Source organism: Haplochromis burtoni, unplaced genomic scaffold (assembly GCF_018398535.1).
Source record: "Haplochromis burtoni strain Fernald_Lab_line unplaced genomic scaffold, NCSU_Asbu1 Contig_634, whole genome shotgun sequence".
NCBI lineage: Eukaryota > Metazoa > Chordata > Actinopteri > Cichliformes > Cichlidae > Haplochromis > Haplochromis burtoni.
The window spans coordinates 55,879-68,721 of record NW_024582995.1 but is presented as its reverse complement, the minus strand read 5'-3'; the positions used below and the strand labels follow the sequence as shown (position 1 = coordinate 68,721).

At 39.5% G+C, this 12,843-nt stretch overlaps 2 protein-coding genes across 3 annotated transcripts in view; both read right to left on the bottom strand.

Moving 5' to 3' along the window:
- emb (embigin) overlaps positions 1 to 1,141 on the bottom strand; it is a 4,701-nt gene extending 3,560 nt beyond the window's left edge. Inside the window, exons 1-2 of the mRNA XM_005949119.3 lie at positions 992 to 1,141; positions 186 to 263 (exon numbers count right to left, since the gene is read on the bottom strand). Coding sequence (XP_005949181.2) covers positions 186 to 263; positions 992 to 1,064 — 151 coding nt within the window. The 5' untranslated portion in view covers positions 1,065 to 1,141. The remainder of the gene's footprint in view (positions 1 to 185; positions 264 to 991) is intronic.
- Positions 1,142 to 3,638: 2,497 nt separating this feature from the next.
- malt1 (MALT paracaspase 1) overlaps positions 3,639 to 12,843 on the bottom strand; it is a 15,319-nt gene continuing 6,114 nt past the window's right edge. The window contains exons 6-17 of one of the 2 annotated variants that reach the window (XM_005949113.3): positions 12,624 to 12,720; positions 12,477 to 12,524; positions 11,341 to 11,364; positions 11,192 to 11,236; positions 10,071 to 10,274; positions 9,575 to 9,752; positions 8,744 to 8,815; positions 8,538 to 8,665; positions 7,970 to 8,119; positions 7,081 to 7,238; positions 6,828 to 6,953; positions 3,639 to 5,673 (exon numbers count right to left, since the gene is read on the bottom strand). In XM_005949113.3, the coding sequence (XP_005949175.1) occupies positions 5,182 to 5,673; positions 6,828 to 6,953; positions 7,081 to 7,238; positions 7,970 to 8,119; positions 8,538 to 8,665; positions 8,744 to 8,815; positions 9,575 to 9,752; positions 10,071 to 10,274; positions 11,192 to 11,236; positions 11,341 to 11,364; positions 12,477 to 12,524; positions 12,624 to 12,720 (1,722 nt within the window). In that variant the 3' untranslated portion in view covers positions 3,639 to 5,181. The remainder of the gene's footprint in view (positions 5,674 to 6,827; positions 6,954 to 7,080; positions 7,239 to 7,969; positions 8,120 to 8,537; positions 8,666 to 8,743; positions 8,816 to 9,574; positions 9,753 to 10,070; positions 10,275 to 11,191; positions 11,237 to 11,340; positions 11,365 to 12,476; positions 12,525 to 12,623; positions 12,721 to 12,843) is intronic. The other variant, XM_005949118.3, reaches the window with a different exon arrangement.

Sequence of the window (12,843 nt, the reverse complement as noted above, 5' to 3'; positions counted from 1 at the left end):
AACACACACACTCAAGGCAAAATCAGGCTCTAATTTAAATCCAGCTCCACGTGGTCACAACAACATGGAAATCCTTACATCTTTGTCATAGCACAATATTTTACAAGATAAATAACTTATCAACATGTGTTCTTTAGCCATATTTACATGAGCAGTGATAAGGAAACACAACATGCAGAAATTACCTTTAAGAACAACACTTTTTACAGTTGTTTTAAGAGCAGTGGTGGGAACCTGTGGCGCTTTGGTTGAGCCCAACGTGTCTAACAGGAAAAGAAGTAAATGTATAAATATACAGAGTCTTTTACTGTGTGTAAAATAATTCAAAAGGTACAATATTATTTATACCAATATTTTAAGGTGATTTTAAGGCAGATATCAGTGTTGCTACTTTGCTGCCGTGTGAAACAGCTCGTAACTGTCTGTGAAAAGTGTCCTCTACATAACGGCAACAAGGTTGTTTCCTTCATCATCTTTTCAAAGAGATGTTTTCTTAAATAAATACATAAATATCTTAAGATTGGGATTAAAATGTATTCGGACAAAAAAAAGAAATAAGCACTGAGTAACTTTAAGGTTTTATCTTTTTGTCTGTTATATAGTTCTTAAACTAACACACATGCACAATCGCAGAATGAAGCATAATGAGGCAACAATTAAAATCATATCAATATAAAAATCCTTTGCAAGCACGATAATTAAGTAACCTACTGTTATGATTTTTCCTTTTACATTTTATCCTATGATGATTACAAATATTTGTCTTGAGGGAAACAGTTTGAGACACATGTATAAGGTGAAAAATCATAAACAATCACTACCAGTATGCTTCAAACCAAACTATGTTGCACACAATTATGTGAAAATCTTATGACATTTCGTTCTGGCCCTTACAAGGTTACGGGACCATTTGGTGGAACAGAGAAAAGGCTGAACAGAGCTTGAACACAACCACAAAACACAGCAAAAATGAAACCCAAAATGAATTTACTTGTATTGATGTGTCTGCAGCAGACGCAAAGCAGGCAGATCTGAAAAAGCGGCTGCTTCCAGGAGGCTGACATGGTTATCGTCCCTCTGTCCTCTCTGTGAGCAGGTTCCTCACTGTCTCTACAGACTGCACGGTATAACCACCCCACCCCTTCTCCCTCATCTGCACAAGTGACGCAGCCATGATATCACTCTGCAGCCTGTGGGTGGCTGCCTCCATCCATTATTCACTCAGATGGGGTTCGTGTCTGGATGTTGTGCTGCAGTTTGTGGTGCCCTTCAGGACTGCATATTAACACAAAATGTTAAAATAATGTGTATCTGTATTTGCGTGTATACTTTGATAAAAAATGTTAAATCTGTCCCAGCCTGACTAGGCTGCTACTGTGCAGCTACGTGCAAGGTGTCCTGTTGTGTTATTTGAGAAGGTCACATGAGCTGAATCCCCTCATGAAATATCAAAGAGGGGCAACTAACAAAGTACCAATTCTGTTACTGCAAATGACTCATGCAGTTCTACCTTAATATGAGTATAAATTTAATACTATTCAATTGTTCACAGTTATACCAAGTGAAACACTAAAAGTAGCCTCACTCTAGTTCTCACTCTAGTTCTCACAGCGTGGCGTTTACCTCTAAAGTTACCCATAGTCTAATTCTTCTCCTCACCACAGCAGAAATGTTCACATGTTTTGGTATCAATCTCAATTTGTTCTGCATTTTTTTAATGTTTAATTCTTAAATCTGTTTCAGCCTTAACATTATTATTATTCAGTTGCCTTTTTATTTCCGGTTTGGCTTAAAAGATAGCTTCTTTAACTAACAGTCTTGACTAGGTCAGCCAATACATTGTAAAAATGAAATGGGGCTGCATTGCTAGACTGTGGTTTAGTTGTTTCTGTCACAGTGTGGTACTAATTCTGTATGCCACACATAGTCCAATGAAGTGCAAATGAGTAATCAGGACTATCACCTAGCACGAGTGTTATTATGGAGTTGAAGAACTGATACGCACTCACTGGCCACTTCTTTAGGTATACTTCGCGAGTGCCGGGTTGGACTGTGTTTGCCTGTAGCACTGCTTTCTTTGTGGCATTCTTTCAACAAGGTGCTGGAAATATTTGTGGTCCATATTGACATGATAGCATTATCCATCCATTCTGTAGTATTCATTCCACTTCATTTCTCTATTCTATGTATATAAGTTTAGACTGGTTATTTATAGTTGGTTTACACAGCTTTGTGTATGTATGTGTAATGTATATATAGACACGTGTGTGTGTGTGTGTGTGTGTGTGTGTGTGTGTGTGTGTGTGTGTGTGTGTGTGTGTGCGTGTGATTTACATTGCTGTACTTGAGAGCCTCCATCTACCAGAATCAAATTCCTTGTATGTGTCTGCACATATACTTGGCCAATAAACACGATTCTGATTCTGATTCTGATCCATCCATCCATCCATCCATCTACTGTCTGAATGTCACAGCAGAAATCAAAACTCATCGATCCGATCTGATCTCATGCAGCTCCATCAGCACTCCTCATTCAGGTCAGAGGAAATTGGTCAGACTGCACATCGTCTTCATAGATGATACAAGCTCATTCATTTTTATTCAGTAATAACACATACTAATTATATAATTGAGACAAAAGAAGTGAAATGGTTAGATATTTAGTGGTTGAAAGAAACTTATTGTGGTTGAAAGAAACACGAAGTACCTTTTTTTTTTTGTTCAAAACTATAATTTATTTATTTTCTATCTTCTGTCCCTTGTTGTGGACATCAGATCAGTTGCTGTAATTTTGTTCCTAGTGCGTTCAGATCATGTTGAAATGTTCACTTTCAGTGTTCACTGTGTGTGAACAGCTCCAACAATATATATGAGAATATGATGAAGACAAATTCTTTAAGCACAATATACTAAAAACACTAAAAATTGGCAAAGGCAGAGCAGACATACAAAAAAATAATTTCTTTAAATCTAGTTTAGTAGGTGGAAAATTCCCCTTTTCCTGTTCTGACTGTAGCTATTCTGTGAATAAAATGAATTGACTGGTGTGAATCGAAATGATTGTGTGACTTTGGCTTGATCTGATTGGTCAAACAATTCATTTTTATTCATTAAGAGAGGCAAACTGGGCCTGAGCCAGGCTTCCTGGAGTGCTAGGCCGTGTTTCACCACTGATTTACCACATGAGATTCAGGAGGGCGCTATTTCACACAGGGCATTATACAGTCAAGGAATGAGAAAAAGATAAAAATAGGGAAAGCTTGCCTTTTAATGAGCGAATTTCAATCAACTGTGCAGCAGACTGTGTGAACCCTCAGCCAGTGATGTCTCAGCATCAGGCCAAGGCCTAAAGCAGCAACACCAACTTGGGGGTGATAATGTGAACAGTGGCAGAAATCCCAGGAAAGGCACTGGAGTGGAACACTTTTGGAAAGTTTCATGGTTCATTGACAAGACAGAGGCTAAAAAAAAGTCCTCTGCTGTAGAAAGGTGTAAGCTGGGCTCATAATGTAAGGCAGTGAGTTCAAGAGCAGTGGGCTCAGAGACAGAGGCTGACAGCAGAGAGGTGTTCTGCTGCCATCCTGAGGGGGTCAATAAAAATAAACAGAAAAACATAGGTAACTCATTTTTGGGGTTGTTTTTTTTTTTTGTTGGTTTGATTGTTTTTATTTATACAGGTGTATTGTTAGAGATCAGTAGTAGAAATTAACAAACATGACTCATTAATATATCTTTAAGGTACTTTAAGGCTCATTTTCAGCTCCAAGTTTTATAGTAAACCAGCCCTATATGACTTCCCAGTAACACACACAATCAAATTAAAAACAATACTCAAGTGACTACCTGCCACACGCCTTGTAAACGTTACTTATGAACTCGATCTCCCACTCCAAAAGTATGAATATTTTGGAGCAGCACGGTGGTTAGCATGGTGGTTAGCACTGTTGGCGACTTGTCCAGTGTGTACCCCGCCTCTCGCCCTATGACAGCTGACTCCAGCACCCCTCCACTCCAGCAAAGGATATGCGGAAGTGAATGAATGGATGGATGGATTTAAATTCTAATAAGTTACTTGATTGTAACCACGTGTTGCACTCTACATAAAGTGATCTATACTAATTAGAAGTCATGACTAAAGGGGACAAGAAATGCTGCACTGTTGGGCCCTACTCTCAGAAACTGAAGCCAGGTTTAATAACTAAGGGGTTAAAGTCTCGTGTGGTTGGTTGGTTCCGGAACTAGTGACAGAATCGATAACGCAGAGGAAAATAAGGTCACTAAAACTAAAATTCAGTTTAAGTTGATCACATCTGTGCTGTCTCCCATTGCAACAATGAGTTTTATGTCACTTTCACTCTGTCTCTTCAGCAGTAAGTGGCTCTTCGCTGTTTGGCTAGTTGCATTCAAACAGGAAAATCCAGGGTTAGCCGTAATGTTCAGGTTTGTAAAGCACTTTATAAATGAGGGCCATATACTTTAATGGTATATATGTAAGATAAAATAAGGAAAGGGCGATCCACTATAAGATTATTTCCAATTTATGCTATTTCTACAATTCAGAGGAAAATAATATTATAGAATTATACTTTTTGAACCAGTATTTGATGGCTGTAATGATATATCACCAGTTAACCCATTCATATATTTACACAGTGAAAGCAGAGAGAACATAAAAATACACACAAATTCCTCATCCAGCTGGTGGATTCAAACCCAAGACCCAACACTTTTGCTGTGAGGCAACAGTGCTAACCACTGCACCACCCTTAACCTTCATATATAATAACAAAAAAGCTGCCAAGTCACAAATGTATAAGTAATAATTATAAATACAGGAATACAAACATGGATGTAAACCACCTCTTTTTCTCAGGTTTATTTGATAAAATGCATACCATGTACCGTTTTTATTTTAATGCCCACCTAGTTTGTAGTTTAAATGCATCTGGCTAAGAAAAATAGTTTCAGCTCTATTTTTAAGTCTCTGAAATACTGTTACATGAGGACCTATTAGTCAGTTTACTCAAATACATGTTTTCAGTTCTCAAAACAGATATACAAAGGTCAGCATAACACTTTCTGAAACAACCGATGTATAAAATATACATTTGAAATATGTAACAACAAGAGCAGCAGTAATATAGATTCAGAACTACAGACATTTAAAGCTTCTCTTCTGTCTCACTGTGGCTGTAGCTGAAGACTGTTGATGAACACAGTCTGCAGCTCGTTGATGTCGTCTGTGGTCTCTATGGGAATGCTGAGCCTGCCTGGTGAGCTCGAAAGCCCACCGGAGGTGTACGGTGGGTCATAGCGACACTGGCTGAGATTTTCATAGTAGATATCCCCGCAGCCTCCAACTGCGCCCTGCAGATGCTCACCGATGTCCAAATAGCGATGCTGCGGGGAGAGGCGGTTGTAGTCCTGGGCCTGGTGTGACCCGTGATAGAGGTGGTGGCGGTGTTCGGGTCCAGGGCTGTGACAGGGGCTGTGGGATGGACTGTGGGGCATCAGGCAGGTCTGCAGGCAGCTGTTTCGCCGCATGGCCCGGTGGAGATCCAGTCGGGCTATCAGCGGCTTTCCAATGTTGACGCTTTTCGTCCAGTGGATCGGATGATCGTCGTCCATAGCAGTGAAGGTTCCCTGAAGGCACACGGTGAAGACCAGCTCCTCCTGTTGCATGAGGTGTTAGCACACAAAAAGTTGTATTAATCAACACTCAAAGCTGTTGTAGCACAAAATGAAACCACATCAAATAATTTCTGAATTATAAATCATCTTAACAACTGTGAATAAACTTTATGGTGTCCAGGTAAATCCTCCTACTTCCAGTGATCCTATAAGTTTTCTATGTGTCAACTATTCAATAGTTTATCTATACAAGAGGAAAAGTTTAATGACTTTTCCTTTACACACGCAAACATCACTATATCTATTAGATCAGAGATTAGCGAGGATTAGCAAGAGGAGAAGATCTTAATAAATCATAATCTGGGGTGGCTGTGGCTACATGTAGCTTGCCATCACCAGTGTGTGAATGGGTGGGTGAATGGGTGGATGACTGAATGTGTAAAGCGCTATACAAATACAGCATTTAATAATGCCTCTCAGCCTCCTAGAAGATCCACATGTGAAAATCCTATTTGATTTTCAACAAATTTGATTTTTACATTCGTTGATCTCTGACATCAACATGTTGTGACCCTGACCATTAACCATCATCTTTTATAGCTGAAGAGTAAAGATTATCCGCAGATGTCGATGTAGCAGCGGAGCAGATGTTACAGATGTTATACAAAGCTTCTCTGCCTATCCATTAAGTGGTGCAGAAGGTGGTCAAGAGTAATCATTAATTTTCCATAAACATTCATCACAGTTATTCATTTGGATGACCTCTGATGGAAAGAATAGCAAATGTGTACTCATTCAAACTAAATTCAAGCTGAATTCAAACAGCAACAGGATTGAAAGGATATAATTCCCTCAGCAAGTAACATGAATGCACTCCACAGCTGGCAGCTTAATATCCAGACACACGTTTGGGATTGCTCCACCCTTTGTGTAATATCTCCACATCTATTCCTACTCCTCAGATCAACTTATCCATCAACCAGAAAAAAGCCAGTTACATTCACACTGTGGCCTGGGAAGTGTGAGTATAGTTAAAACTCCATGAAACACATCCCACTACGCTCCGATCAGCTCACCAGTCTCAGACCTCACACCATGATGTTAGCTGGATCCAGCACTCTATATTTCCTCCAGTTAGGTCCAGCTCCGAAATCTAGCACACTAAGCGATATACTGTAAATATTTATAATTCTTACCCTAAGCTTCTGCAGTGAGCTGAGTCTGGTGTAGAGACAGTGCTGTGGCAGACTGCTGGACAGGAGGTAGATCCCTGTCTCCTCTGGAGTTTCTCTATTCATCAATTTAGGATCCACATCAAGGTCCTAAGGGAGTTTTCACAAACAGAAAAAGTTGCATATTTACAGACACTTATGGTGTAACTTTTCCTTCACTGCTTAGTGATAGACAGATACAAATGTATGTTCTGCTTTCAGATTCATGAGAGCATACCTGTGAGAAGTCAGTGACGTGTGCTTGACAGAAGGACATGTCTGTAGGTTTCTTAACGATGTGAGTGTAAATCACGAGCACATTGGAGAACTCCGCAGCGAAGCCCAACTTAATCTGAGCGCCGCAGTCAAAGTTGAGACACATACTCTCAGGAAGTTCTGCAGTAAAATACAGAGACGAATTTAGACTCACATACATTTAAGTTTGCATACATTTGACCGAAAGTCCACCTGTAACCATTTACTTAAAATGAAAACTGAAAAACTTTGACTCCCATGTCCCAAAGATTAATAATAACAGCTTTATTATTATTAATCATGTGTGTGTGAATAGTTTTTTGTTTTTACATTGCCCTTGTGACTAAAAGAATTGAAAGAAAAATGCTAAATATGCATTACACTCCTTTTAGTACAACTAAATAATGACTAACACAACAATATGTCAAATATATATCACTCATTCACCAAACGTGTCTTAGTTTGTAAAATACTGAATGCTTTCACTGCTTCTCTCTCAAATGCCACAAATAAAACAGGCACGAAAGAAAAAGCAGCATTTAAAGTGAGAAACCTAACAGGTTGGGACAATATTTAGAGGAACTGGGTCCCCCTCAGACACTGTGAAAGCAAGATTTACAACAGTAAGAGCGAATGACTTCTCCATTGTAGGGGCAAATACTAGAAGAGGCACCGTGGCTGTTACAGGGTGCGTCTCTCACTCTACTGATTGTTGCCCCTTGACCAAGTTTCTACCAGTATAAGCTGAGCACTTTTTCACCATTTGTAAAAATCTGACTGAGCCTCCAGTTCTGAGCTGCCATAGGCAAAAACGGTTTTCCAAGCAGAGATAACATATAAAAAATGCTTTAAATCTCTAGTACTAAACTCACCGTGAGCTTTTGCCCACTGTCGGCTGTGGGCATGAGCGAGATCAGCGCTGTCTCCGGGCAAAATAGGATCCGTCAGCGCTCTCCTCTCCGACAGACTGCTGCGGATCTCCAGAGCCTGCTTCCCCTTTGTAGCGTCAAACTGGCCCATATCTGTGCACAAAACATAAATCAGACAGTCTGCAGTTATTATAACACAAAAAGCCAAAACATCCTTACATGACCTGAAACGCAATCAGATTAAAAACATTGCATTGGGAGTTGAGAGGCATTGGATTTTTAATTTAACAAAAGCTAATGGATCATAAACTTGTGGGTCCTTGAAGGAAACTCCATTAGCCAACAAGCATGGAAGAATAATGGAAAGCAGAATACGTTTAATTAAATTGTTTTATTCTTTTCATCAAACTGACCGCTGAAACACATCCTGCAGGAAACACAGTAACTGAAATGCAATTTAATTTTAATTTTGCCAAAGGATTCAAAATGCTCTGCTGATCATCTTTTAACTAAGTGCTTCCTACATTGTCTCTGATGTTAGCATATGCTGTATTTTTGCGTTGTTTCTTACCCTCGGCGACTCTGTCCAGCACCACAGTGATCTTCTCGTCATCCAGCAGACGCTTCTTCAGAAACTTGACAAACACACCGTTAGTGAAGCCGGTGGAGCTCAGCTCAAAGGCCTCTGCATCTTGGCACCTGAAGAGCCAAACAAAGAATTCAACACTTCATATCTGGGAAACCAAAACCATGTATGAAGTTAATTTATGGACTTACGTAGCATATCCAAAGACAATGTTGGCGGTAACCCTCAGGACGACGTTTGGAGTGCTGTCATCGTGAATATTCCTGAAAATAAATATGTAAAATTTTGATACTTTCTAAACTTTAAGCTAGAGAGACAATAGTTTCCTAATTGTCCTTTTCCTAAACAGAATATATGCAGTGCTCAAAGAAAATTAGAGGAACACTCAAAGCAGACATTGTGTCTTGAAGGTCGACGTACTGAAGTTGATAATCTTTCAAATAAAATCATGTAAGTCAATGGAACACATATTTGAGCGCTGAACTCAAAATCCAAACATGCTCGTGATGAGACGCCGCATTACACCCTGTTTGATCTTCTCACAGACCTGGATCAGGACATCGAGAGCTCCTGGATAGTCTGTGGCTTAATTTGACACACGGTCTTTTATCCCCATACTACCTGTGCACCCTGAATGGGCTGTGGATACCATCTCATGGTATGAGCAGTGACAATGCCACTAACAAACACCAAAACTAGAGAGAATCAGTCAGGAGGGACGAGGAGAGAGCAATTCAGTTCAATTTTATTTATATAGCACCAAAACTGTTGCCTCAATGCACTTATAGCAGTGGTCAGTAACGGCCACTTGTGCAACCTTTCCTTTTGGGGGCGATGTCTTCCTGTTACCTGCTCAGTGCCACTGGTATCACTTTTATTTGAACCAACGCTGCTGAAATGGGTTCACAATGTTTTGTGCTTTGTAGCAGGACAGACGGATACCCCGGAGGTTTAACTGACTGTGTGTTATACAGTGATGATCTGTGTTCTCTTGATTTTTTCTGAATGACTCTAGCACTCACCTCTTCCTGCACATGTCCAGCAGAAAAACATTGAGGTCTGTCTCCTTTTCCTGCATCAGTTTAAGGATGCTCTGCACACACAAACAGTTGGCCGAGCGGTACGGATTTGGAGCATCTACTGGCACCATGAAACTGTTTCCATAGTTTTCATATCCGTGACCAGCATAGTACAGCAGACCTATAGAGGAAAGTCGGCATTTCAGTCAGGCAGCTGAGAGATACAAGATCTGGTTGCATACAGCTTTTTTTTTTACTGTTGTTATTTAATGTTTATTTAATTAGAATAACATTTGTTAAGTTATAAATAATCTTGAAAATGCTATGCATTAATTTATATTTTCTTATTTTATCTAAATATTGTTTATGCTTAGATTAGAAGGATTAAAATGGTAGAGTTTCTCTTTCATGCTGTGTTTTGGGATCCGTATATTTCTGTCACCTTCTGGGCTGAAACAATGGCCCAAACCGCTCAGAGGTAAGTCAAATGCAAACGTACCATAGACTCCTTTGTGAAGTAGAAGTAGAAACTCATCTACAGCATTTCTCATCTCTGACTCTGTGAGGTCTAGTAGCGAAACCACCTTGAAGTTTAGCTGCCGCAGGAGGTTAGTGAGATCATAAACATCCACCATTGGAGCTTTAAGCTGCGGGTGGTTCTGGTAAGACAGGTTTCCGATCAGCAGGGCCACTTTGTCAGTTGCTGGGATCAAACACATGAAAGGGAGAAAATGATGAATGTAATAAAAGGAATACCATCCAAAAATCAATGACATACATGGTTTCAGAACTGGAAAGTGAAGTGGAAACAGAAAATAACTGAAAAATAAAATGACATGTGTGACAACGGTGCAAAATCCAGTTATGAAACCTTACAGGTGTGTAGCGAACATCAGAACAAAGGCAAAGTTCACTGGAACATGACGTTAAGTAGTATCGGTTTAAAGGTGTGACAACGCAGGGGCTTTCCTTTTTCCCCCACATACGACTCATCTGCTTTGCTTACTTTTAATATCATGTAAATGACAACAAAGTCCATGTTTTTTTCCTGTCCTTCATTTGAGTAAATCTGCTGGTACTGTTTTGCACAGGATCGTTTGTTCAGTTAGACTACAATAAACAATGATTTCCAATGCCAGTTCCTATTTTTTTTGCATGGCTGCACAGTACATGTTAGAGCAAGAAAAACATCCATCAGAAGAAACGGGAAATTTACATACATTCACAGCATTTGTGGTTTATTGTTTGCACAAACTAGAAACTGAGGTAGAGATGATAAGAATCATAATAACCAAGAAATGGAGGGAGGAAGGAAGGAAGTGTTTCATACAACAGTGACATTATTATCACGCTGATGTCATAAAACACGCCAGCCTTTTGTGAAGCTTTTCCTTTTTTGGTGAGTAGCTTTTTTTAGTGGGTGTTATTATCTGGTGTTTAGTGCATGATGCTGCAAAGTGTTATTTTGTCCTTGTGTGTGGCTGCTAACACTGTGCTACAAGAAGGTTTCACATCTTTGTGTTGGCGTAAGTACTGAGACTGAAACTGATCGCAGTAGTATCGCACATGCAAAGTAGAGGAACTGTGCACCAGCTATCAGTCCTGCATAAAGACACTCACCATAAAGTTGTTCAGGAATACTGTTTAGGAAGAATTCATTGGAACCTAAAAAACAACAAGAAAGTCAACACAAAGCCAAGCATAACATAGGAAGTGCTGTTTAAGAGAAATATTTGATGTCTATGCTTGCTGCGCGTGGTTCCTCTTACCTTCTCCAATGGCGTAAATGTCATCTAGGAAAAAAAAAAAATCATTATCACTCAAGTTTAGCGTACAAAACTGATTAGTTAAAGGAAAGGGTGAAACTTAATAGTAATAAAAGTAATAGTAATAATATTCAGAATTAATAAGAAAGAAAAGACCAAAACCAACACTGAGGTAATCTGCTAACGTCTCTTTGTGCACAAGGACACATGATCAGTCTGCTCTTTGTCTACATTTCATTTATAGACTCTACAGAGATTCAGGGGAAGCAAACAGATGCGTGAAACAGTGAGCACAAAGCATTTATTGTTTCAGTATTTAAGCAATATTTTTTCCTGTTGCATCTGATTCAGCTCAAATAAATGTGACTGAGCATTCAACTTAAAATGGCTTGCAACTGTTCTCATAGTGGTCCACAGTGGGATACTACACCACTGGATTTAAATGATGTGTTTCAGAAACATTTTTACACAGATTTCTTTCTTTTTTTTCACTTCCAAGCTGGCCAGAAAAACAACTTGTTTAAATGAGTAAACACTTTTTAAATGATGCTGGAAGCTCGTAGGTTGTTTTTTTTTCCGCAGTAGCAAACACTGTGTCATGTCACTCCTAGTTCCCCTCAATCTCTACAACTGAAGTAGAGAGTACAAAATTAGCATGACCCACAGAGCCACAAAAACCACAATAATTGAAAAGACAACAGAATGATACACAGAAACTATTTGGTGGTCTAAATGTTTCTTTGTGAGTATTTGTAACAGTCAAAGGATGCTGAGTGTGGGACTGCAACAGTCATCATCACACGTAATGGACACGTAACCACAACTTAGTGCTGTAGAAATTTTTCCCCATACAGCAATCGAGCTCTGTCACACAGACAGAGAAACACGATGAGTGGTTGAATTGGATCACTTCAGTAAGTACCACAGATAAATATGAAATGCATTAAAGATGACAGGAAGGATTGATTTTAGTAAAATCAGAAAGCATGCATGTGAGTTTGGTGCTGATTAGTGAGAATAATCCAAGACCACGATCCACATGCAATCTGAATGAAGTTGTGATTTCCATTCGCATGCAGCTAACACCTGCTAACTGTTACCCAATTTAAAACACCATGCACCAGTGCCTTCAACTCTACCTTCAGAGCACTCCATTGCCCCTGAAATCTGGACTGATATCCTTGGTGCTTTCAGTTAAGAACAGAGGCAAATAATCGCTCAAATATGATGACAATGAAACTGGTTCAATAGTAATTTTAAACAAAATGTCCTCAAGTGTGACATACCTATCACAACATCAACTTCATTGGTCCACATTCTCTCAGAGCTGCTGCTGATCTCACAGCGATACCTGCCTTGTTGTTCCTGCATCACGTGAGGAATCTGAAATATACACACAGTTATGCCACAACAGTTTTAATGTCTCAAAACACACACACACACACACACACACACACACACACACACACACACACACACACACACACACACACACACACACACACA